At 38.5% G+C, this 27,594-nt stretch overlaps 1 protein-coding gene across 1 annotated transcript in view; it reads right to left on the minus strand.

The window, feature by feature from the left end:
* RALGAPA2 (Ral GTPase activating protein catalytic subunit alpha 2) overlaps positions 1-27,594 on the minus strand; it is a 4,189,194-nt gene that overhangs the window by 1,714,619 nt on the left and 2,446,981 nt on the right. Inside the window, exons 29-30 of the mRNA XM_044060158.1 lie at positions 10,699-10,767; positions 6,915-7,049 (exon numbers count right to left, since the gene is read on the minus strand). Coding sequence (XP_043916093.1) covers positions 6,915-7,049; positions 10,699-10,767 — 204 coding nt within the window. The remainder of the gene's footprint in view (positions 1-6,914; positions 7,050-10,698; positions 10,768-27,594) is intronic.

Raw genomic sequence — 27,594 nt, forward strand, 5'->3', positions numbered from 1 at the left:
AGTATTTTAATAAGAGAAGTACTAACATCCTGGAAGAAAACGGTAGTAGCTGTAATACCTAAAGAAGGTAAGGATCCATCAGATCCAGCTTCATACAGGCCCATTTCAATACTAAATCATGACTGCAAAGTGTTTACGTCTATAATGGCTAAAAGAATGCAAAACTGATGCCAAAATTAACAGATATGGATCAATGTAGTTTTGTGGAGGGAAAGCAAACAGATCAGTGATGATTCAGAGGGAAGAAGAATGTAAAACAATACTACTGTTACTGGTGGGTCTTGAGATGCAGAGAAAGCATCTGACAGAGTAAGCTGGGATTTTATGGGAAGAACCATGGAAGCATTTGCATTCCCTGATAAAATTATAAGGCTGATCAGGAGGATATATGAAGGATTGGAGGTGAAAACTGAAGTGGGTGGGCTCCCCTCTGATAATCTCTGCTTAAACAAAGGAATCAGGCAGGGGAGTCCTCTCTCTCTCTCTCTACTTTATCTGCATTACATTTAGACCACTGGCAAAGAAAATAACGGACTGAGAAATTCAAGGATAGAACTCATATGGTAGTCATAAAAAGCTGGCTCTATTTGCAGATGACATTATCTTATACGTGACAAAACCAGAAAAGGACATTACAGTGCAGTGAAACATACTGAGACAGTTTCAAACCTTTTCGGGATACAACATTAATGACGCTAAAACAAAAGCAACATCAGTAAATTATGTACCCACATATGAATTTGTTCAATAACATCCATATTTATGGGGACATGATAAAATGAAGTATTTAGAAGTATGGGTTAAAAATTATACTGGTGTGGCAGCTAAGGATATGTGGGAGGGGACTAAACAAAAGATAATACAAAAACTGAGGAAATGTAAGCTCTGTTATATGGATATTCATAGTACAATACAGGAAGTTAAAATGTTTTTAGTCCCATTAGTCTTGTACACTGGTCAGATGTACTTTTATCAACCAAAGGAGAAGCTGTGGATCGCAATTAATAAAGAATTGAAAGATTTTATATGGGAGGGGAAGATGGCAAGAGTCAAATGGGATAAGCTTATTCTTCCAACAGCATATGGTGGATTGGGATTAGTCAAGGTGAAGGGTTATTTCAGAGCAACACAGTTAAAGCTCCTAAGCATAGCACAACCAGAAAACTATACTTCAAAGTGGAAAGAGATGATGATGACACGGGGGAAGTTCAAGTAACAGGGAGAGACTGGGATTCTGGATGCAGTCCTTTAAGGAGAACAATAATCATATAGAATATTATATTCATAAAGTTAGCAGAAGATCTTCTAAAAACTAAGCCAACAAGGGAATGGAGAAAGGAGATTCTGCCAATAGGGTGACTGCAATTAGGGATACAGAAAATAGGCAAGAAGGGGCAGGAATATATTGGACAAAACTGGCAAAGGAACCAAGGTATTGGAAGTGAATAACTAGAGGGAGAAAGGTAATACAGTGGGAAGACACCAAGAACTTATTTGGACTGCTAGCTAAAGATTGCCGTCCACATCAAGAATTGATATCAGAGTATAGGTAAAGAGAAAAAAATAAGGGGGGGGGGGTCATAAACAAAAGACCAGCACTGGTAGAATTTTTAGTAGAATCTATAACAGAAGTTGACGTCAAGAAAGGAATAATTAGTACAGCATATAAAATATTGCATGATAACTATAAGAATCAATAAGAGGAGGTTAGGAAGGATTGGGAAGAGAGATTAGATAAGCAATTCACAAATAAATAATGGGAGATATATGCATGTCTCCCAAATAAGCAACAAAATCTAGAATATTTAGGATAGTTGCTGGAAGTGTTTACATAGGTATTTTTATACCCCATGCACACTTCAAAGAATTTTTCCTCAGGTAGACAGCAAATGATGGAGGTGTAATGAGGAAGAAAGAGGCAACTGGGAACATATTTTCTGGGAGTGTAATGAGTTGGCAGACTTTAAAGATTCCCTGCAGACTGCTCTGTCAGAGGTGCTGGGTGAGCAAACTGGAGTAAATAGGGAAATTATTTTTTGAGCTATGATACAGAATCGGAATTGCCTAGACATAGTAAGACCTTGCTGAGTCTAATTATGATGGCTGCCAAAAAAAAAGCAAATACTAGAAAATGGAAATCAAAGTCTAAACTAACTTTACTAGAAGTAGCAAAGATAGTAACAGGGATGAAACAACTGGAACTGAGATCTTTAGAAGACGGTAGGAGCAAATTGGATAGGAAAAATGGGAAATGTGGGATAAATACTTGCAGAGGAGGAACAAGGTTTAAAAGAAGGCAGGATATGAATGAGCTATGTAATAGTTGACTAACAATGATTGGATATGTTAAAAGTGATGCGTAATGTTTGCCGTTACAGTTGTGTTGGCACAGTTTGGAATGCAGAACGTTTGCAACTGAAATGATATCACTATGGGTTATTTTCATTTATATAAATGCCACTTGGCCTTGTCATTCATGATAACTTAATAAAGATGTTTCTTGTTTAAAAAAAAATAACCCATCCCATTTGGTTATAGACTGGTCCTACCCATCCAATGGCCGATAATAATATATATTACCCCTAATGAAAATTACTGGGATCATACCACAGATAATTTGAGGGGACCCACACCTAGGATAAAGCATTTAGGAGCTTCATCCATTAGTAGTACAGGGGGCAGTCCTGGTGTGCTTCTCTGTTGGATAACAGAATATCACAGCTTAGAGAAGAGAGAACATGTGAGTTTTGTTTTTAAGAGTGTTTTCTTATTTCTGAGTTTGTGTGACAGAGTAGCATGTATTAGCAATGGAGGTGTGGAGCTAGAGTCCCCACAACAAATGTACAGTCCCTGCAAAAGTAAATAATCTTAGTGTTTTGAATTTTTTCTATGATTACTTAGCAGAGTGAGTGAGTGAGTGTGCGTGTGTTAGACATCTTAATTGTAATGTTTTGCAACTCAACTGAAGGAGATGTATCACATAGTAAATCCAGTGTACAACTTCTGCTTATGGTATGGAATACAACAGATGTAAAAAACGTAGATATTTTTCTAGACAGAAAACAGTCTTTGTGACTGCAAACTTAATATGCTCAAAACTCCATTGCTGGCAGTGACCATGTTCTGCAGTCAGTTTCAGCATTATTGCACTGAGATCCTCGAGGACAGAATGAAAATATTATGTGTTTTTATGCACAGATAACTAATGCAGGGTTTCAGAGGTATTCCATTGCCACAGTCTAGTGTTTTGCATTATAATCAGTTTCCTTTTGTTGTGGATGTATGTCTTTGTAGGGTGAAGACTGCACCACGTGTCCAAAACATATTTTTATTGTGTTGCTCTTACATCAGAAATTAATTTATATATTTCACTAGGCAAAGCACACTTTTCCTCACTCACTTCAGATAATGTACTACTCAAAATACTCACTGTTGATGAGGACAGTGTGGTGCAGTTAGCAATGAATTCATGACAGAACTGTATTAAAATCCGTAAGGACATGACATCAGTCTTAGCATTTATTACTCGAGTATCCTATTATTTCCTTAAAGTTTTGTTATGCAGTTTCAAAGGTGGAATGGCTATGTAGTCTTCTAATACAGCTACTAAATGCAGGGTTTCACAGGCATTTCACTCAAAACACTTTACTGTTGATTTACTAACAAACAAAATAATCAAAAAGCAGTTTCACCTTATAAAACTTTGACAGACTTCAGACTGAGTGAACATTTTAAAATCATACTACATAAAAAGAACATGTCACATGATAGTGAATATCACCAATGAAACCATTTTAGAATGTATTTGTAAGAGCAGTATGCAAAATATTAACAAAAGAATACATTTTTTTACATTCATGGAAACTAATTTTAACATAAATAATTACATAAAGTATGTTTCTTCAAAGCAGTTTTAAAATTGAGCGCATCATTTAACTATGGGAGGACACAGGCATTGAGAAACACCTGCCAACCACATGTTCTATATTCCAAACATGCACGCCTGTTATGAGAACTACCCTGATCCAGTTCCCCAAACTGGCATCCCCATCAATACAAAGTTAAGCATAAAAATAGTCTTTGCAAAGTTGTTAAAGATGGGAGGGATGCTCCTGCACTGCTGTAACTGTGTCACGGTGCTTGCTACAACAGTAATAGGCAGCTTGCAACTGGTATCACACACCAAGTGCTTCAGCTGTAACCACAAATGCAGTGTCAGCATTCATTTATGAAGGCATGATATTCTTGCAACTTCATAAATCAAAGTCAGTACTACACTCCCGCAACATCGCTGCATGCCAATCACAACCCCTAACAGCTTATTCCAAGGGCAGCCTCCCCCCTTTGCTCCACCCTAGTTATGGTTCTACCCATTACCACCCCTAACTGTATTATGCACAAAATATAAAATGTGAGAAAGAAACAGTTTGCAGGTAGCACATACAGCTCTACATTTACATAAATTACTCTGGTGCCTGATTTAATGCACATGCTTGTAGATACAAACAGTTAATTTTTCGTGGTTTTGTCTATACAACAGGCTTCACACCCTGTTCAAGAAGCTGCATAAACAACATATTCATAGCTGTAAGTAACAAGCCTTCGGATTTAAAGAGCTTACTTGCACTTGAACAAAACATAAGGAGGATCTGAAATGTATCTAGACATATTAAACTGTATACACTTAAAGGTATATCAAAGAATTTATGTTAGAAAAATAAAAGAAAATTCTAAATTTATTTATTTAACATTTGTTAACTGGGAAAGTCCGGCTTGGAACAAAGCCAATTTTCAGCAGAGGCCCAGGGAGAAATGCTCCAGATGTATGTCTTTGTAAAGTGTGAGGAATCCGGAGCACCCAAAGGAAACCCACACAAATGCAGGGAGGACATGCAGACTCCACACAGAAGGCATGCCAGCTGAGAATCAAACCGAAGAACCTCTTGCTATGAGGTGACAACGCTACCACTGCGCCATCTTTTTTTTTTTTTGCAAGTAGACAGACCTGTAGCCACTAAATGGACAGAATGCTTTCTTGTGCACCTGAGATACTGTGTTCTTCTTCCTGAACAAGAAATACCTGCCGTACATCCGATGCTAATAAAATAAACATACATTTGTATGGAGGAAGTGGCTTAAGAGGGGACATCTGATATTGGAAACAGCACTGGTAAGACTTGAGGAAAAAGGAAGGCTTCAACTGTATGAATTATGCCAGAGTTGGCAACGGAGCATCTTGTCTGTTACTTGCTGCAAGACAATCTCGGTAACATACTGCACGAAGAAACAACATAACCAATGGCCTGATGTAAGAACAACAGAATCAAGATTTATTCTTGATACGTGCAATCTTCACCCTACAAACATCCACCACAAATGGAAACAGATTATCATGCAACAGACAAGACTGTGGCACCTCTGAAAGCCTGCATGAGTTATCTATGCATAAAAAGCACATAATATTGCCTGTAACAGCCTTTGCTTGCAGTCCTCAACTATAACCAGTCAGCAATAAACCACTACTCAGGAAGCAGCAAGCAGAGAAGAAAGCCTCTTCATCTTGATGTCAGACTTCATGCCTGCAAAGGTAGAACAATGTTCAAAGGTTTTTCTACAACAACTAGTGATGTCGTCCGAGCCAGAGGATGGGAAGCAGTGTCTACCAGAGCTTACGGCAGGAATTTCTTCCCAAGAAAATAAACTAAACAGGTTCTTTCCTTAGCATCTCTAACAAATATTTCAGCTGATAAGGTGTAGGCAGACCCAGTGGTCAACTTCCCTTTCAATGGAAAGCAAGGCAACTACAAAAAAACAGTATGAAGAGCAGTGGGAACAATGGACACTGAGGAGAAGCCATCCATGGATGTCTTACATATCCAGCAAGCCATGATGTCTACTCTGCAGTTCTGCATTCCTTTTCACCATGCTTTCATGCTGGGGAAGCACCGATTTCTTAAAAGTCAATCCAGAAATCAAAGTTTCTTTCTCTTCTTCATTCCTTTTAACTCTCAGCCTTCCAATCTATCTATACCTCTCTTCCTACTCCGTGATTTAATTCCTGAAGACACTGAGAAGGAAAGAACTTCTCAGGCTTTCATTAACAGCAATGGTACGTGGTACTATTTAAATTCTGTTTAGAAGCAAACACTAATAGATATTAAGTGAAGGTCCAAAACATAACAGACAAAGCCTGTGGAGGTTCCGCATCAGTATTTCATGGTCAAACAGGCACTTCATAGGCTGTGTAGGCTTACATTTAGACTTTTTTCTGACATAAACACATCACTTTTTTTAACAATGTCATGGAAAAAAGCTAAAAAATGTAATCAGTAGAAAGAAAATGTAAGCATTCCCTTAAACCAACCGCAACTGGATGGAACAATGGAATAAACCACAGTGATACACAGTTCCTGAAAAATTGGTTATTCATTTTTATGTAAGGTGCTAGGTAGTAGAAGGAGGAGATTCCAATGGCTAGACCACTTCAGAAGCACTTCTGAATGGATATCACAACTAAATAAAAGTAAAAATGCCAAAACAGTTTACAGGATATTCCAATTTCAAAACCACAGCATTCAAAACAAATGGAGTTTCTCTCTTGGACTCAAAACAACCCCACACCCTTTCAATTAAATATAATAAACTATGAGGTCACAGCAACTCAGAGAAAAGCAAAACCTATAACTTATTTCAGCAACAACTCTTTTCAATAAAAATAAAAAAATGTTAATAAAAATCAACTGACATCTGTGAAAATGTAGACAAAATTACAACTACACTATTGCTAAAGCAAGACTGGATTTTCCATATTATTTGATGCGGTGTGATTTTAATACAAGTCTTCAAAATGTCAGAAAATAAAAAGCCACAAGTAGTTAAGCATGTTGTAAAAAGAATATCTCTAATATACATACTCTGTAGATATAATCCAGCAAAAGGGATTCCTGGGAATGGTCATCTAGAACAGAGGTAGAAATGGGCTCCAGGAGAAATCTCATCGGCAGTGCCATACACCAATCCAACAGACACAGCAGCAACGACACTATAAGCTAGATAAAGAAATCCAAAATACACTGATAAGAAAAAGAAAAATAAGCATTCAGTGCATACAACCTGTGGAACAGCTACTGTTGTCAATGTAAGCAAAGGATGACTGTCAATGAAGTTAAATGCTAATTGCTTGTAACACCATAAGTTGCCTTTAAAAGGGAAATTGTACTTATTTTGTCAGGCAAGTGATAGCATCTGCTCAGCTCCATTGGGTGGTAAGACTGATTGCTTCATAACAGTAATGATTGTGATCATGAAAGCTGATTTGGTAAGAGAAGGCAACATGTAAGGAAGATGCTGACTCTGGCAAGTAATGCCATCTTGCAGCACATGTATTATATTTATGGAAGTGTCACTCTGTAATGAGCATAAGTGATAAAAATACTGGGCACTGTTCTGCTGAGGAGGACTCACGTGCTGCAAGCTTGGAAGAATGCTGTGGTGTTTATATTAACTGAAGAGGATAAAGAACCCTCAAACCTAACTTTATATAGATCCATTTAAATTTTAAACTATGATTATAAAAGGCTTTAAGTCTATACAAGCTAAGAAAATGGCAAATTTGATAGAGATGGATGTGGATTTTTGGAGGAGAGGTAAACATTTGACAACATTAACTGAACAATAATGATCCAGAGGTAAGCAGACTATCAAATAATATTTCTACTGTTGGTGGGTCTTGATGCAGAGAAAGCATTCAATAGAGTCAGCCCTAGCTATGACTACAGCAATGGAAGCATATGTACTCCCTGATAGAATAAAAGGATTAAGGAGGAGCCTAAATTAACAGTCAGTGTCAATAATTAAGCTGGGTGGGTTCTTTTCTATCAAGCTGTGTTTAAAACAGGAACTAGACAGGGGTGTTCTATTTTCCCCTAAAGTATTTGTTATATATTTAGAGGCATTGGTAAAGAAAATAAAAGTCTCAGAAATTAAAGTATATGACTGGTGTGGTAATCAAAAAGTTATCTTTATTTGCAGATGATATTTTATACTTGATAAATTCTAAAAATGAAATTTCAGCATTGTGGAACATTTTGAGACCATTTCATATCTTTCTGCAATACACAATTAATGAAGATAAAAAAGGCTACAACAGTGACTTATGTATCCACATATAAATTGTTAGGTAACACCCTTATTTATTGGAAAATGATAAGATAAAGTATTTAGATGTATAGATTAAAAATTATTTTATGGCAGCTAAAGATGTGTGGGACGAGACTAAACAAACAATCATACAAAAAATGAAAACTGGAAGGTCTTGATTATAAATATGGATAATAAAATACAAGTAGTGAATATGTTATTAGTCTCTCTAACTGATTATAAAGATCAGGAACATTTGTATCAACCAGAGAAGTGGACAATAATTAATAGAGAGTTAAATTAATTTATTTGGGAGGGGAAAAGAGCAAAAGTTAAGTGGAATAAGTTGATCCTTCATATATTGCTGCAAACAAGCCAGGCATCCACCAAGGCTGAAAAGTATAAAACCCATTAAATACTAAAACATGTGCTTCAATTAACCACATGTTTTAGTATTTAATGGGTTCTGTTATTTTAGTCTGTGGATCTGATGAAGCACAACTTGTGTGAAAGCGCTTATCCTGTGTACTCTGCGTATTAAAGTTTTATACTTTAAAGCCTTGGTGGATGCCTGGCTTCTTTTCAGTATTTATCGTATTTACTTCCTACTGGGTAACCTTTGGCTTCCTTGGACACATTTTCTTCTTTTTGATATCCTTCATATATTGTTTAGAATTACCCGATATGAATGGATATTTTACAGCTACAAGGTTAACACTTGTACACAAAACATATGTAGAAGGTTATAAATCAAAGCAGCAAAGGATAATGATGAAACAGGATAAAAGTTCAAGAAATAAGGAAAAAACACAATTTTTGATCCCTATCTCTATATGGAGAATAATAAAAATGTACTATATTCATAAAGTAGCAAAAAGCATTCTAACAACTAAGCCAGTATGGAAATGGAGAAAAAAAGATTTTGCCAATAAGGAAAACATCCATTAGGATGCAGAAAATAGGCAAGAGGGGGCTAAAATATACTGGCAGAAAATTGGCAAGGAACAAAGGTACTGGGGAACAAATATCTAGACAGAGAAAGGTAATAAAGTGGGAAGAGGCCAAGCAGATATTTGGACTACAGATTAGTTTCTGCCTTCCCTACCAGGGAAAAATATCAGAATATAGTCAAAAAGAAAGGGATAGGGAGTTTAAAACAGAAGCTGCTGTTACAAAATAATTTGCACAGCATATAAAATATTGCAGGATAACTATAATAATCAATCAGAGGAGGCCAGAAAAGATTGTAAAATGCCTTTCCAGTCTTTCTTCCCAAAAGAAGAATCAGCATCCATCTGTATGGCTCTCACGCAGGGTCTATAATGAATCAGCAAATGCTTAAAAAAGCGAATGCTGATTCATCGACCCAATGTAAGCGAAAACTTACAATCCCGAACACCCGGAACAGTGATTTTTTTCGCTTTCGCTTAGATAGGGTCGATGAATCAGTGTTCACTTTTTTAAGCATTCGCTGATGCAATACAAACCCCCTCACGTATGTAGCAACGTTCAGAAGTATTAGGACTGTACCTTTGGAAGTTTGCATAGCTATTTTAAACCTCAGGCAGACTACAAATAATTTTGCCTCAGGTAGACAACATTGCTGGAAGTGTGATGGGAACATGTATTTGGAAGCATAAGAATATGGCAAATTTTAAAAAATTCTCCACACAGTGCTCTGTCAGAAATGTTGGGGAAACAAATGGCTGTAACTAAGGAAATGATTATTTTAAGGCTGGGCCACAGAATCTGAATTACCTAAATATAGTAAGACATTACTAAGTTTAATGCTATTAGCTGCAATAAAAGCAGTTACTAGAAAATGGAAATCAAAATCTAAACCACCAGTAGCTGAAGTAATCAACATTAATAAATAAATAAAAGTACTGGAGGTGGGACCTTTAGAGAATGGAAGGAGAATTATCTAGAAATAAATGGAATTTGATGGAACAATACATACAGAATTTTGATCAGGAGGAGTGAGATTTAAGGGAAGGCAGGAACTGAGCAATTTATTTGATGTTGGAGTGAATGACAACTGATAAAAAGAAAGAAAACATATGTGTAATGTATAAAGCAATGCAAATGTTAATATAGTTTCTTTTTCAAAATTTTTATTGATTTTAATTGTAACAATACAATCACATAAAATCATGAGAGAGAAAAAAAGTGAATCTAAAATTTTAACATATATATGCCGCACGTGTGTATATATATTTTATATATATATAGATATATATATATATATATATATATACAGTTTCTTTTCTAATAATCTATCTGTGCCTATGTCTTAAGTGATAATTTAATAAAGGTGCTTAAAGAGCAAAAGGGATTTTTAAAAATGCTAAAATATATTTTAGACTTTGTATGAGCAATAATTTTTTCTAAATATATATTTCTATATATAAAATATCACTGATTTAGGCTCTAGAAAATATCGGAGGGAAGTGGTGGTGGCCACATAATGATATCAGTAGTAAAAAATAATTAAATACAAATTTTAATCAGAAATAGTAAATACATATAGTAAATCTAAGAGTGTCTGAGCAGGCATACCTTTTTATCAGCTTCCATGGATGAATGTTCTGCACTGGGTAAAAGAAACATAATTGTAGCCACAAGAATCTGTAAAATAAATCACAGTTATCCAGAAAAAATATATTAATTTATAACACAAGATTTTAATGAAATACTAGACTTAAGACATATGCCAAAAACACTGCAAACCTTAAATGAACTGACTATTTCTATCAAAAAATGAACACATAAGTGAAAGAAATTTAAAATCATAATTCTGGCAATGATTACAGCTTCTACACAGAAACATCAGTTCATTTTCAGCTCCTGCTAATTATAACCTCTATTTTATACACTTATCTCTTCAGTCATGCTTTTAAGACGACTTTTAGAAAATGCACTCACACTAGATATAGCAATAAGCACTTTTCAGTATCAGGTCTGCTTCCTTTAATAACCTGCCCTTTGCAGATAATTTGCTGTTCCACACAGTTTTCTCTTTGCTAGTCACCAATCTTACTTTTGTGCTTTATATTTAACTTCAACCTCACAAATGTCTAAAGATTTCTGAAGCCTAAACTGGTTAAAAATATTACAAATAAAAACAAAACTGCAGCCAACCACACAGTACCCAAGATGGTACCTGGTAACAAACTTGCATAAACCACACCTAGTGTAAGCAAACTATCTACATACATGATAAATGTGCAACAAAGCACTTGATACTTCTGTATCTTTACCGGAGCAGTAATTATTTAGACAGTGTTTGTGAGATATACATATACTAATGCTTTAGGCACAAAAGAGCAGTGTATGTTAGAACATACAATAATCTTCAGAATAAGTGTTTGCACTGAATTCAGGCTAGCAATGTTGGCAAAAGTGACCCACTGGTCAGAAAAGCTACACATTAACGGCAAACCAGCTACATTTATTATACAGCTGAGTACAGCTTAATAACATATTTGCAAGAGTCTACAAGTAAAGTGTACACGTCAACATGTATGTTTCTGCCTTATTCAGAGCACAAATTCAATCATTTGACTACACTGTGAACATAATTCAAATGCAATTAAAGCTTCCAGATATTCTCGGCATAAAAATAACAGTGGCAAGTACTGATGCACTTCAAACGCAAAATGACTCATCATCAGCAATATGTAATAACAGCAAAGTTAACCATCAGAATACTTGGCCTTTTAATGCTAAAGACAGAAGAGAGTCACAACAGTTGGACATTTATACAGAAATCAAAGAGGTCTTCACCACAAATGTTTGAGAAGTGCTGACAGTAGTGCAGCAAATTCACTGTCTGAATGTAATGCACATATTCATGTTCCCTGTGTACAGAAACAGAATTCTAATGGAGGAGAGGCTGAAATGAACAAGCAAGCATAATAAGTGTCTGATAAATCCTCCACTGCAAGTTCAAAAGAATAAGTAAAACATTACTGAATCTATTAATGCAGAAGTTCAAAAGAACAAGTCAAAATTGCAGAATCTGTATTGCAGAATACAGATGACATTTTGAAGAAATATGTTGAACTGTTTGAAGATTTGGGGGGGGGGGGTCAACAAGACGGAGAATGCAAATATGTATCCAGGGGCAGGATGTGTAATTCATTCTCCTAGAATAGCACCAGTAGCACTAAAACTAGGATTCAGGAGGAACCAAACTGCACAAAAGCAATGGAAATCATAGTCTAACAGTAAAATGAATGAAAGGGTGAATAACATGGAACCACTAGTGAAGCAGACCAAACTAAGGATAATGCCTACATACTCATGATACCATGGTTTTAAAGGGTTCATAGGTTTATACTAGGCTATCTGCCCGAGGGCATTTACAAGCCTAGCCCATAGTTTTGTGGCTTACGCCACCCCTTTAGTATGGGGAACTATACCCATTATTTTGCTGTGCCTCTGTCGAGCAGTGACACTGAGGTAATCCCTGGGGTATATCTGTGATCTCCCATCCATTGGTCAAGATTTCTCTTGAACAAGGCCAGCGAGGTGCTCTGCCTCACATATACCGGGATTTTGTTCCACAGCATAGGGAGTCTTTGGGTGATGAATCTATCCCTCCAGCACGTCCTATTAATAGCCGTGTCGAGGTTTAAGTCTCCCGCCCTTGTGGCTCTGACGGATCTAGATTTTTTGAGGTGAAGCATATTCATCAATTCTGGGTTTGACATGGCCTTGTATGTCAGGCACAGGTCACCTCTGAGCAAGCGGTGGCGACTGAATAGAGCTGAAGTTCTTTCAGTCGGGCAGCATAGGACAGATTTTTGAGACCCTTTATCCTTTTGGTGAGGAACTTTTGTGGCCTCTCCAGCTGCTGCAAGTGTCGGGTCAGATACATTCCGAATGGGGCATTGTACTCAATCATTGGTCTGATGAGTGATGAGTATAGGGAAACTATGACCTCCCTTGATCTAGATGTGAATCCCTTCATGATAAGGTGGGCAATGTAGAAGGTCTTCCTAACTACTTTAGCTACATGGGTGTCGAAAGACAGGCTACTGTCAACCTGGGTCCCCAGGTCCCTAATAACTTCTTCTGTGCTCAGTGGATTGCCACCTATATGGTAGCTAGGGGTAACCTTGTTTTTCCCGAAGGGTATGACTATGCATTTTTTGGCATTTAACTTTAGGCCATGGCTCTGGCCCCAGTTATCCGTTTCTGTGAGACCCTTCTGAAGGATATCTGTGCCAGATGTGTTTTCGACTACAGCGCCCAGTTTGCAGTCATCTGCAAACTTTGTCAGCCATAACCCTCCTGTGTTTGCTTGTACTTCGGAAAAGTAGATGCCAAACAAGAGTGGGCCCAGGACTGAGCCCTGTGGGACACCACTTGTGACAGGCTTTGAGTCTGACATGGCGCCAGCAACTCTGACCCTGTGGGTTCTGTCACTCAGCCAGTTTGCAACCCATCTTGTGATGTATGGGTTAACATTTAAGCTGATGAGTTTTTCAATGATACCTGAGTGGGGTATTGTATCGAAGGCTTTCGCCAGATCGAGGTAGGCTGTATGGACTGCCTTTCCCTCATCAATGGCTTTGGTGACTGTTTCGAAAAAGTCAACCAAGTTTAAAAGGCATGATCTGCCTTTGACAAAGCCAAACTGGGTTGGATCCAAAGTCTGCAAATTCCCTATGTCTTTATTTATGAGATCCATTATGATCCTCTCCATGGCTTTGCAGATAAGGCTTGTCAAGCTAATGGGCCGGTAATTTCTAGGGTCGGTGGAGGCACCGCCTTTATGAAGTGGGACTACTGTCGCAGTGCGCCACTCCCTGGGTACGTATCCAGAGGTGAGACTATGATTAAACAGCTGTCCTAGCTGTGGGTTTAATTCCTCGTTGAGTTCGTGGAGCACACAGCCAGGGACACCATCAGGTCCCATGGATGCTGTGTTTTTTGCTTTGGAGAGAGCAGTTCTCACTTGGGCGTTAGAGATGTTTGGGGGGCTGCAATTGTTTGGTATAGATATCTCTCCTTTTGGGGGGGGGGAGTTTGCACTGAACCGGTCAGCCAGTATGTTGGCAATGTCTGTAGGATCAGTAATCTTCACATCATTTTGAACTAGTTCTGAGCATATCTGGGAGTTTCCTCCCAGGTTTCTAACATAGCTAAAGAAGGCCTTATGATTGTCTTTTGAGTCTTTAGCTATTTTTCTCTCAAAGTTTGCTTTGGATGATTTTATGAGAGCTCTTAGTTTTTTACTTGTAGTGATCAAAGGTGTCTTAACCTTTTAAGGATTTTGCTCTATCTTGTAGTAGCTTCCTCCTTTTGTTGTAGAGTTTGGTTATGGCTGGGGTCCACCAGACTGGACGCTTGCCTTTGGTACAAAGAGTCTTTGTTTTGCTTGGGATTGCCTTATCCATGCAGTCCTGTAGGTGCTGGTAGAAGGCATTTGTAAGTGATTCAGTGGCTTGGGTACTGTTTTCCGCCGGCTCGGGGGCCTTAAAGGAGACCACACTAGTCTTTAGAAGTGTGAAGTTGGCTTTCGAGAAGTTCTTTACTGTGGTCTTTTTTATTTCAGGTGGGGGTGGGATGAGGACCTCCAGCGAGATTAGTTTGTGATCTGATCTCACCAGTGAGGGGTATACTTCCGGTGTTGAACATTGTGCTCCCATGTTCGTGATGATGAGATCAAGTATGTTTTCTCCTCTTGTGGGGATCATCTACTTCTGGCAACACAAGAGGCAGCAGGAAATATGCTAGATGCTACACTGTTCTCTATCCTTGATGCAAACAAACCTTTTGGCAGATTAAGTTTAATGAGCCCAGCTGCAAAAAAAATTAAAAAAAAAAGCTGTACTGAGTAAAGTACATTAAATTATTTTTTTATTTAAAAAACAACAGTGGCTATAAGACTTGTAGCATGTACAATAAATAAAATTAACAGAGATGTAACCTGAAATTTTCAATGGAAAAGCAGAAAAACTGCTAGAAACTTCAACTAAATATTTTCAAATGTGCACACATCAGTAGTGATATCAGCTTAAAAATATATTAGCACATGTGGACAGCTACCACCTCCAATCAAGGAAAAACATTAGTCAATTTTTTTTTTTCAAGAAGACAGAAAGCAACTGCCATGCCAGACACTTTACTCCTAGATGCTATAAAATGAAAGTATTTTTTGTAAAGGAACTTATCAGTAGAAGTTTGAATTCCACACTGATGCAGTAAAGTAGCCTTTGGCTATATGGGTTGTTGCCTACCTAGGAAGCAATAACCTGCCTGCTTCGAAAGCACTGGCTCCTTCACACACCGTCCATCTAACTGCTGACTGGCTAGCACTAATCGGATAAACAACAGCAAGAAGGAAGCGACATCAAGACTTTGTAGAAAAAAAAGGAATCAGATAACACAAAAGCATTTTATATTCCAAAAAACAATAATGCACAAGAAAGTGAAGGGGGAAGTGGGTGGGTATGGCTACTGCAACAATGTGGAATTCAAACACCTACTGTTATAGTAATTTTATACACAACTGTACCATGTTCATCATTCCCACTGTTGACGTAGATTTAGGCTATTTTGGTTGATTACATAGCTTACCCAACCTGGGAGGAGGAAAGTTAGAGTCCAGGAGCCCTTGGTAAAGGTCTGTACAGAGGATCAAGTAGCTGCCTCTAGAATTCTTCTATAGTCCATCGCTTTCCAGTATGCCATCAGAGACAAGGGTCTTGTAGAGTGGACCTTCATTTGCCATGGTAGGAATAACCACGTTCCAATAGTTGAGGACAGTCTCTGGAAATAGTTTGCTTCAAGATACGTTGTCCTCTCTCAGTCCCAATCATAAGAAATAAATAGGTAGTCAGGTTTTCAAATGGATTTTGTTATGTCATGACTGTACCTGAGCCATCTATCTACATCTAGATTATGCAGAATTTTTTATCACTGGTTTTGAGATTCTTGGTAAAACACTGGAAGTCTGATTCAAAGGAAACTAAGAACAAATCTTTCATTTATGACCAAAGTAGTGTCAAAGTAACTCTATCCTGAGGAATACCAGACAGGGTTCAACTACCATGAGCACATGCAACTCAGATACTCTTCTTGCAGATGTCAGAGCAATAAGAATAGTTATCAAAGTACTGCACTACACATCTGCCAAATGAGTGGGTTCAAATGGTGACACAGTTAGATTTTCCAGCATAAAGTTAAGTTCCTAAAAGCGAGCCCCCTTGTGTCTTGATAGCATCATGTGTAAAACCCCTTTCAAGAACTGTTTAATGAGAAACAAAGAAGAGTGTGTTGGAGACAAAGACAGCTTCATGCCAAAATGGCTGCAAGATTAACCCTGATAGAGGAATAAGACAGGCCAGATGACAGAAACTCACACATGTATTTGAAAACCAGTAGTACATAATCCCTATTAGGGTCCTGGTTATTGGCTATGCACCAACTAGAAAATCCTTTCCATTCGCTGATATATGATTTCTTAGTTTTCTTGCCACCTTTAGTACTTGCTACACATCCTCATGAAAGAGGTGCCAAAAAGGTATAAGAATTGAATAATCCATGCAGTCAGTTGTATCAGTTTGAGACTGGGGTGTATCAAACACTAATGACCTTGTATGAATAGATAAAATCTGTGAGGAAGATGACTGCACAATGATCAACAGCTTAATTTCAGCTCTCCCGGTATGATAACATAAACGGAGAAATAACAGCCAATGATATTGTCAGCCTGGGTAAATTTCAGTTACTGGCTAGTAAAAGTCCACTGCCTGGATGCTGGTAAAGAAGAAATTTGGAGAACCTGAAAGAAAATCAACCAGAAAAAAAATGGAGAGAAAACACAGGCTGAGAAGTATTTAGCAGCTATTCAGCAAAAAAGTAGTTCAAGCTTCAGCTCTGGTATAAGACATGGCTTCCAGTAATTTAGAAGAAAAATACATCAAATATACTCAGAAGTGATTAAAATAAATGAAACACTGAATGAATATATCAACTCAAATACCACAAGGCATGAAAAATGCACGAAAAAGAAAAACTAGCTATTCAAATGAATTGATAAAACTGTAAAAATCAGAGGATGAAATGAAGAAAAAGCTGAGTATGAGACTGCTCAAGAAGAGATGTTTCAAAATTGGTAGTTAGAAGTCAGAGCTTGCAGAGAAAACCTGAGACTTTCTGTTGTACCAGGGAAACTAGAAGGAACAGACTCTAATAATTTTATGAAAGTGCAAATAAACAAAGGGACACTACAATATGTTAACTGAAAGGGCACATCAAGTGTATGTGCCAAACCTGGCCATGAGAAAGCAGCTAAGACCTGAATTAGTAAAGATGTAGTCATACCACCAGAAAGTTGATCCTGACAAAAGTATGGGAGAAGGGGAAAGTATTAACAATTGGAAACAGCAGAGTGCTTGGGGAAAATGTTCATTCATTGCAGACTCGGCAAGAGAGAAGCAGATTTATATCTGCAGTCAGGGAATGTCAACAGGAAGATGTGAGATTCAAGCTGCTGCATCCAGCTGTCTTCGAAATGTTTTTTCCTGAAGGATCAAGACATTTTTGGAAGCGAAACAAGCTGAGGAGGAAATAAAGTTTATCTAACAAAACAAGAGCCAGCAAACAGAAGGGAACACTGTTTCTCATTCTTTTGACAATAAAGCTCATAAATAGACTTTGCTAGTGAAACTTTTTCCAATGTTCCCAATGAAAATGCTTAAGAGAGAGAAAAACACTGGAGTTGACAAGAACAATCTGGAGCATCTTGGACTTCAATCATAGACTGGCACTGGGAGATGGAGATGAACAGGAAGACCAAGAAAATTAAAATTAGCAAATAAAAGGAAGACTATAAAGCATCAATCACATTTGTGAAAGTATTGTTTTTCAAGAAAACGTGGTTGAGAAAGACTGGACTTTAGTTGACTTTGTTAAACTTGCGGATGGACTGTAAAACATATACCCCACTTTATGCAGTGGCGGCTATTAACTTCAAGGCAAGAAGCGGGCAGCAGGAAGCAATGAATTAGTGGGGCTAATTGGAATGGCATGTGGCTCTGTCACATCAGGTCAATGACCATAACCTGCAATCAAACTACAGATGGTGTCTGCCACTTTTATCAACAGACCACCTCAGTAACATACTCATAGCCAATTTATGGACTAAATACACCTTAGAAGTCTGCAATCAACAAGGCCAACACTAGGAGAAATGGAGCCCTAGACAAAGAACTCTATGTGCACTTATTGTACTCTGGTCCCTCATGTACCTCTCCAGTGTCCCTCCCACCATCATGGCCACACACCATCCACATACAGTATTTCTTTCTTATTTAGACTTACTTTTTAGCTTTCCACACTATCATTGTAATGCACCCTAACTGACCAAAACTCCATTGTTTTAAGTGTGGGGAAGTAACTGAATTAAACTGGAGGTATGGGGCTTTTAGGTCCCCAGAACTCTTAGGAGTCTAAATTTCTTGGGATGCATCCTTGTAGGTTTTTTTTACAACCTTTTGAGTTTATTACAGGATGAACAAAAATGGTGAAGAAGGAAAAAAGTTTTTCTTTCAAGGAAACAAGTTGTTTCTAAAGCTTAATGTTAAAGCTAACCAAACAGCAGATGACAAATGCTTGCAAAGGCATATAAATCTTCTATGGGGAAAAGTGACTGTCTCCCACTCCAAAAAAGATGTTTACCTTCTGTGTACCTCCTTGATGTGAGATTCTAATGAAAGTAAAGGCAGAAACAGCCACAGGTACACAATTTACAACTGATGATGGAAACTGCAGCACCTGGATAAAACCCACAGAAAGACAGAGACACGGAGAGCGAGAGGGAATACATGCAGACTCTACACAGAAAAGGTAAGAGCCAAAACCTCAACCACAGAACAAAGCCATGTGAGATGGCAATGCTACTCACTGTTTTACAGTCTTCCTGCCTAGACCAGCACAGTCACTCTTCATGTACAATGCTGACGTTCATGATAGAAAGCGAAAAAAAATATGGCAAAGTTGTTACTTTTAAATCACTACAATCCTCTCATCGAAAGAGTTATTTTTTATCACAGACCCCAAAACCCATCAATTACAGAAACATTATTACCTGTGCACATGGGAGACCTCCGACTGTGTTAAAAAATAAATAAATAAAAAGCCAAAGTAATGCATTCTAACTAGCAGAATAATTTTGAAAATCTAGTATAATGACTACTTAACTTTAGCAAATGATAGCAGGGTAATTTTCCTTGTATTCACCAACAGCCCTCATACCAAGGAATAAAAGCTAAAATTTACTAATCATGTACACCTTAGATATGAGACTGTAATAAAATGAAAATAAATGGCCGCAGTAATTTATTTCAACTCATCTATATACACACACGGTACACACCAAATAAAGCAAATTCTATACTTGTGTACACTTCAAATATCTGTGACAAAAAAAAATTTTAACAGTCATATGCATATTCAGTTTGTTGTAGAAACACGTAAACACACACGTGACGATCACTTACAGACAATTGCTACTGATGAGACTGTACACACCAGAAGTATTATTGCCATAAAATGAATAAATACATGAATTAAATACCACACAGGAATGTATCTTTTTAACTCATAGGTTCATAGGAGAACACTAGGCTCTGAAGAGCCATTTTAAGACTATCCAGTAACCTTAGGTCAGAATAACATCTTGTACTTTGTGTCCTTAAGATGAAGCTTAACCATTATACCAAACCCACCCATAAATCCAACCATGTACCTTAAATCTGTGAGGTAAAGACCTTAAACATTATGCCAACTCTAGGAGCTGTCTGTGAGAATACTGTTTGCAATCTACTGCAACCCTCTCTGCCTTCACATGCCTCTCAACCTCTTACCTCTAGAATGAAGCAGAAAAATAAAACCTAATGAGTAACAAAGAAACATAATTAGAGACATGCAATGCTCTTATATACTACAATCTTGCTAGAATAACTGGCTTTGCACTAGCATACGTTTTCTAAAGTTTATTACATCTGAAACTTAAATTACCACCATTACCAAGTGACTGCATTTCTTACAGCTTCATCAGAAAAAAAAAAAACTTGCAAGGAGCAGATCAAAACGTCAGACAAAATCAGAAGCACTCTATGAAATCACCGAGGAACAGTGTAAGAGGAACAAAGCCCTCTGACCAATCTAAACAGGTAGCTAAGATGGTTAATTAATACTTCAAAGGCTAAATTTGAAGAAAAAAATAGCTTCTCAGGCAAAGGACAACCACAAACTTTCTACAGCTATGTCTGTAACCTCAGGGGAAATACACAACAATGTGCAGAACTTATTGTAAATGGCAGCACCCACAATAAACCGGAGGCTATTGCCAACCTTCTGGCTGACAGGTTCAGCTCAAATTTCTTCCCCCATTCCACCCCTCATAGTCCAAAAGAAATACCACATAACACAATCACCCAAACCATTACTACAGAACAGGTCATTAATACACTTTCCAAGGCCAAAAACACTGCATCAATAGGCCCTGATATCATCCTGGGATGTTTAATAGGCAGCATGAAACATGACCACTCTGGTCCACCTGGATCACTTTTCAACTGGAGCCTTCAGTCAGGTTTGTGCTCAAAGAAAGGAAGATGACTACAGTCATTCCCCTGCACAAATGAAATTCAACCACTGATCTAAGTAACTACAGGCCCATAAGTCTTACCAACCTCATATGTAAGGCCATGGAAAGAATCATCATGGATATGATAAAATGACATAGTAACCTGCAAACGCTGGACCCATCACAGTTCGGCTTTGTTAAAGGAAGGTCATGCATAGTAAATATGATGGACTTTTTTGAGAGAGTCACCAAAGCACTGGATGAAGGTAAGACTGTGCACAGTGCTCACCTCGACCTGGCCAAGGCATTTGATACAATAGCCCACTCAGGCATTATAGACAAGCTCAATAATTTAGGTATAAACCCTTTTATCACCGGCTGGATAGCCACCTGGCTCAATGATAGGACCCAGGTCATCAAAATTGTTGCGGTCACCTCCAACAAGAGGCCAGTCAATATCAGAGTCCTCCACAGCTTGGTATTGGGCCCACTCCTCCTTGGCATCTATTTCTCTGAAATGGAAGCAAATGCTGAATGTTTATGTCTGATTAAGTTTGCAGATGATTGCAAGCTGGGGGTCGCAGATATTAGCATTCTTCAAGAAGGTTTATCTCTGACTAACAAATGGTGCCAAAGCCATGGTTTTAAACTCAATGCTAAGAAATACATAATTGTACCCTTTTGGAAATCAACTATCCTGGCTAATTATCATATTGGTAATACACTCCTAAGAATTGACCCAGTGGTCAGGGATCTGGGTACACACGTAGATAGTAGCCTTACCTTCAACCACCATGTGCCCACAGTGGTGAGGAAATCCGTTTATGCTGTGCAACTTATAAGTAAGGGCATGGCATTTAGGTCCAAAGAGATCATTATCCCACTGTTCTCTGTCCTTATCAGACCAGTTATAGGGTACAATGCTCTCTTTGGTATGTACCTGACCAGGCATATGCAGCAACTTGAGCGACTTCAAATGTTCCTTACAAAAAGAATACAAGGTGCAACAAGCATGTCTTATGCAGAGCGCCTTAAAGCCATTCCCCTCTACTCAGTCTCCTAAAGATTGCTGAGGGTTGATCTATGCCTGGCTTACAAGGCATTTGCATACCTCACATTTAAGACTCTCCTAAATACTGCAGTGGTGGTGCTGCGGTAGCGTTGTCGCCTCATAGCAAGACGTTGTCCCGTTTGATTCTCAGCTAGAGCGTCTTCTGTGTGGAGGCATACGTGAATGGGGCATGCCTCCGTTGAAGGTTGTGCATCAGGGCTGGTAACCCGGTACGTAAAAATCCACTACCAATCATTAGCGGACCGGAGTTCCGCTGTGGCGACCCCTAACCGGGAAAAGCCGAAAGACGCAAACAAACACTTAAGACTCTCCTACATATTTGCATGTCAAAGAGTACCAGAAATACTAGGTCTAGGGACCTGAATTTTGTCAGTAACAAACAGAACATGCTGGAGAGACAGATATGTTTCCCAGAGACTGCTCCTCCTATGGAACAGGCTTCCCATCCTTGTGAAGCTGAGTTTGTCTACAGCTAGTTTAAGCACAACCTCGATAAATGGATGGGGAATAGGAAATTTCCACTGCGCCTATCACACATGTCCTTTATGGACAGTGGTGGCTTATAAATGCCTGGCCTTCAATGTCCTATTTGCATGCACAATATCATTATTCTTTCAGAAAAACTTGGCTTAGAAAAGTCTGTCAATCTATGAATCTAAACAGTTCAGAGTATCTATGTCCCCCATACAAATACACACACACAGACTCTCACTTAAAATATTTACCTTTCTGTATCCTACGTAAGTGACATATGAAGGACTGGTAGTGAAATAGTGAAAAGGAAGAAAGAAAAAGGACAAAAACAGGTAAAAAAATTGATCCACTTCTTTCACTTTCAATCTCAGCCTGTTTCAGCTTGAGACAGTTACCTGAGGCAGCCTGAGCCAAAAGAAATAGCTCCTCACAGCTACATACAGCAGCCCAATGAGCAAATTGTATCCAATATTTCTGCCTTGTGCAGAAAACGGGAAGTTCTATAATAAGGCACGATCACCTTATTCCTGGTATTGAATAGATATAGTGCCGGGCTGTTTTGAAAACAGTCTGGCAAACACAGTAAGTGGGTTTCGTTCTTTCTCTTCCTCTCTCCACAACACTTTGGAAGGCATCAGAACTGAGTTCCGATACTGATAACAATATCGGTAAAATTTAATTTTGTAGAAAAACAGTAAATAAAAATGCACTTTTTACATTTATTTCTTCTTTTTTATTGAGGAGGCTGCAGCCCGACAGCCAGTACCATGACCTGCCCCTCACTATTAATGTTTAGAAGGATACTAAAAAGAACAAAAATGAACTGTAAGGAAAATTTTTTTATTAGCATTTGTATAAAACATTTCATGATATAAACAGCATATTATATAGTAAAACAGCTTTGTATAGTGTCGTGGTCAGGTAATGTAAATGTAGGGGAGCCTTCAGTGACTGTTGCATGTGTTAAAGATATTAAACATACTGTTTTAGTTATTAGAAATATAGACTTTACAGTACAACAAGAGAAGCAAGTATGGACAAAAGCAAGTCTAAGTTAATATGTTGTGATCTTGGGGTGCTGATTATATTATATTATTATTATATTAGAACATTATATCATGTTTTGCACAGAAATAAGATAATTTATTTTATTTTTACAAGGGTAGATGTCTAGAATAATGCCGTTGGTATAAGCTACAAACAACTGTTTTTTGTAAACAAGTGTGCTTGAAAAATAAGACAAAATGATGAAGGACATGCAAAATGACAAGTTTCCTGCTTCGGCAAATATATTAGCTCAGTCTTTCCATTATATAATGTTTTCAGTACTAGTTAAGTCTGCAGCTGAAGGCAGCTGTACATTCTGTTCAGAGTGAAACTGACAGATTCCTTCATGCTTCTGCTGAGCTATTAGCTGTTTTTTTTCTCTCTCATTGCCGATTGCTTTTACATGGAGATGAACTGTCTGCAGGTTCAAGCAATTAATCTTGAGAGTTCTAAGCATCTAAGTGGAAGGAAATGAAAATTTTAAAGTACAATAGCAAGTAGTTCAATGAAAAATAAAGTTTGAAATTATGGGAAGTGAATAAAGGTCAGCAGCCACCTTAAGGCATTTAAAAGAACAGAGTACAATTTAGTTTTCTTTAGACAGTTAGTAAACTTTTTTTAGTGCTAAAAGTTAAAGTTTTCTGAATGCAAACAAATCGTATTTCACAACTAGAATGTGAAAAGACATCAATCAATGTTAAGTGGGAATACAAGCTGTAACATGCTTTAGTATGGGTACCCTTAATTTTAGGTTAGGTAATGCCTGTGGGTGTAAGCTGTCAATTTGGAGCAATTGTTCCTATATGGAAGGTTACACTTCATTTTTTAAAAATGTAACATAGTTGTGTTTTTTTTCTAAGTTTACAGGGGATGAGGGTGTTTTGAAAATGTCTTTAGGTGTTTGTTTGAGGGTTTTCATTAAAATAATAAGCCTTGAAAATATGATACAAATGCATTAGAGACATAAGGAAAGAAATGAGCATGTGAATTTGACAAAGAAAGGACTTCTGGATATTCTTTATAATATCAGGGATAAGGAAAAGGGGGAGTAATTAAGCTGATTGCTATACTGGCTCCAATACAGACTGAAGAAGTATAAAAGATAATAGTAGACTTGTGGTAGTAACAAGTTAGTAGCAAGGGTGGAGAATTATGCTGGTACATATTAATATTTCAGCAAAACAAAGAAGTTATGTACTCACCATAACAGTCCATCTGTGTTGTCCATTTTCATTCTTCCTCAACAACTGGGGTGGTATCTGATGGACCTCCTGCATATACACAAAACAAACAGTGCCAGAATTACCCATTCTAAAGACTTAAACATTGCCTGTGATATAAATAGGAAGTGTTGGAGAGCCCTCATCCCTGGTTTGGCACCTATGTGTCCAATGCAAACAGTTAACCTGTAAATGGTTCATCTCCCAAGCCCATGTTTACACTTACCAAGGGTATCAGAATGTGTCAGAGATTTGGGATGCATGGCTAGGCTTAAAAAGACTGTTGCTGTTCTCCACTTATGCGGCACAAAGCCAGTTTGGAGGCTATAACTAAATAGCAATTCCAGAGGCTCTGATAGGTCATGGTATTTAAAAGCCATCCTGGGATATTGTCTGGGACCACTGAGGAAGTGTTCTTGGCATTAGAGAGAGCATTAAGAACCTGTTCCCTTCTGACAGTGGGGGGAGTTATACTTGATGGTATTTCTTGAGGAAAGGTTGAGGGGGGAGATGGGTAAAGCTGGAGCTGAATTTATTGGCCAGTAGGTTTGCTATTTCTTCTGGTTCAGTACAGGTGGCTCCATTTACAATGAGCTCTGCACACAATTATGTATTGCCTTTGAGGATGTGGACATAGCTAAAGAATGACTTGTGATTGCCCTTGGCCTGGGAGGCCAAATTCACCTCAAATTTGGCTTTGATAGACTATCTGTCCTCAGATATATTTGTTTAGTTTGATGAGAGTGATTTTATCCTGCTGGGTGCTGCACCTCTTAATTTTTGCCATGATTTTCTTCCTTCTATTATACAGCTATTGATTTTGTGGTTCCACCAGGGTGGTTTGTTTTTTTGAGTTAGTTATGTACTTCTTCCTGATGGGTACAGCTGCCTCTATGCAGCTATTAACATGCTTGTACAGGATTTCTGTGAACATTTCTGCATAGGCAGCAGTGTTCTCAGAGTTTATGGAGGCTTGAAATTTTGCCAGGTTATCCCTTAATAGCGGGAGGTTAGCCTTAGAGTAGTTCCTAAGCATTCCAGGTTTAGCAAGGGGTCCAGGTTTTATGTTTACTTCAAAGACCACCGTTTTGTGCTCTGACTTTACCAGGCAAGACATTACAATAAGGGGTGTGCAGCACTCTCCCATATTAGTGAGGACCAGATACAGTATGGCTGCACCCCTGATTGGTGTTACTATGCAGTTCAGAAAAATTGTGTTTACAAAATACAGGAATCTCTGTGCCTGTACGTTTCATGTCATACAGGATTCCCAGTTAACAGTGGGGTAACTAAATGTGCCCATGAATATGGTACTGGGTGGGATGGTTAGTGTTTCTAATAAGTTTAAATACATGGTATGGGTTTTCTGGGTCATAGAGGGGAATCTACAGCTGGCAAGGAAGTAATATTGGATTTTGCCTATGGTGATTTGAACATGGAGTAGCTCAAGTGCACTGTACTGTTTGACCATCCTTGAAGTATATTTATTTTTGATGTAAATAGACACACCTCCATCATTAGTGCCTGTCTGTGTAGTAGCTGGTCTAAATATGTGGAAGACATTATAACGTTGCACTGTTGGTGTACTCTCCGCAGCTTTAAACCATGTCTTTTATCAAATTCCTCTGAAGCCTTGTAAAATGGGCCAGACAGTTCAGAGATCGGAAAGCAAATGTTACTGAAGCATACACACACTTCCCAAATCTGTCCAGTGCTCTAAACTCTCTGTTAGGGGAATGGACAGAGGAACTGTTATGTGGGTTCTTCTTAGTGGCCACCACCATGACCATGACATCAATGGGGGCTCCCTTGCTCCAAAATTCCTTGCCTACATGTGGTGCCAGAATCCGATCCAGTCTTTTAGGGATTTGCTCAACTGTGTCAGGCTCCTTCCACACCTGCCAAGAGACCAAATCAATGAGCTTGTCGGCGGGCGGAGTCACCCAGGAGGTAGACTGGTCAGACCCAAAAGCCTCCAGGAACATTGACTCCTCATAGAAAGGGTTTTGAGCTTTAGGATTTCAAGGACGTCTCTAAAGGAGACATCTTCAGGTGGTGATGTTGGAGACCCCTCCCTTTCATCAAAATCAGTGTCTTCAATGACAGACTCCTGAGGGGAATCCATGTGCCTCTTCTTGCACTTCCTCTTCCTAGGGACCTCTTTTCTGCGATGTTCCAGAGAGGTATCTAAAGAAACAGTAATACCCTGCTGGGTATCCTGCAGACTTTGGGTAGGCTGTCCCTGTGGACCAGAACAATGAGGCTCAAAGTGCAAAGAGATGTGGGACCCAGGTGGATGATCCGAGGAGAGAGGAACCATCTATCCTGCAGGAGCAGAAAACACCCTCTCCACTACCTCAAAGGCAGACCGCTCTAGGGAAAAAAAAGCTGATGCAGCCAAGAAGCCAAGCTTCTGACCCTTTGGCTCCCTCTGCCCAAAAGGCAACCCACCTGATGCAGATGTAGGAGCTGAGCTATCCAGTGCTGAAGCTCAGAGAGGCAGAGACAGCTCTGAAAAACTTCAATGTGGACTCTAACACCTTGGATCTTACAGGGAAACTTTGACTGAGAGAGTTGTCTAGATCCGACACCATAGCAGCCAGAGCACTCAGACTAAGCTTCACATTCAAAGAAACTAAGATCTTCAGATTTGAAGTTGATGGTTCTGAAAGACTCTGATCCAAGGGCACCAAAATGACTGGTTGGATTAGTGAAGGAACCAAAATGATAGTGTAGTGCTTATAAAGGCTTCCTGACCTGATGGGGTAGGAGCCAGAATAATTCCCATCTGTATTTGCAGAGAGAGAAACTAAGTCATCATCCTGTCAACATCTGCCTTGGTGAGACTCCTGGAAGAATGAGTACATGACAGTGATGGGCATCTTGAGCGTCGACATACTTCTAGGAAGGGAGAAGACACACCAGATGGTAGCGGTTCTAAGGAAGGGTAGCATGTTGTTCTTGATAATGGCTTAGGATCCAATAAAGACAAAGCCAGACTAAAAAGCCTCCACCCTTGTGGTACCTTCAGCTGC

The sequence above is a fragment of the Protopterus annectens genome, chromosome 1.part2, assembly GCF_019279795.1.
Source record: "Protopterus annectens isolate FY-2018-M chromosome 1.part2, PAN1.0, whole genome shotgun sequence".
In the NCBI taxonomy this organism is placed as follows: Eukaryota; Metazoa; Chordata; order Ceratodontiformes; family Protopteridae; genus Protopterus; species Protopterus annectens.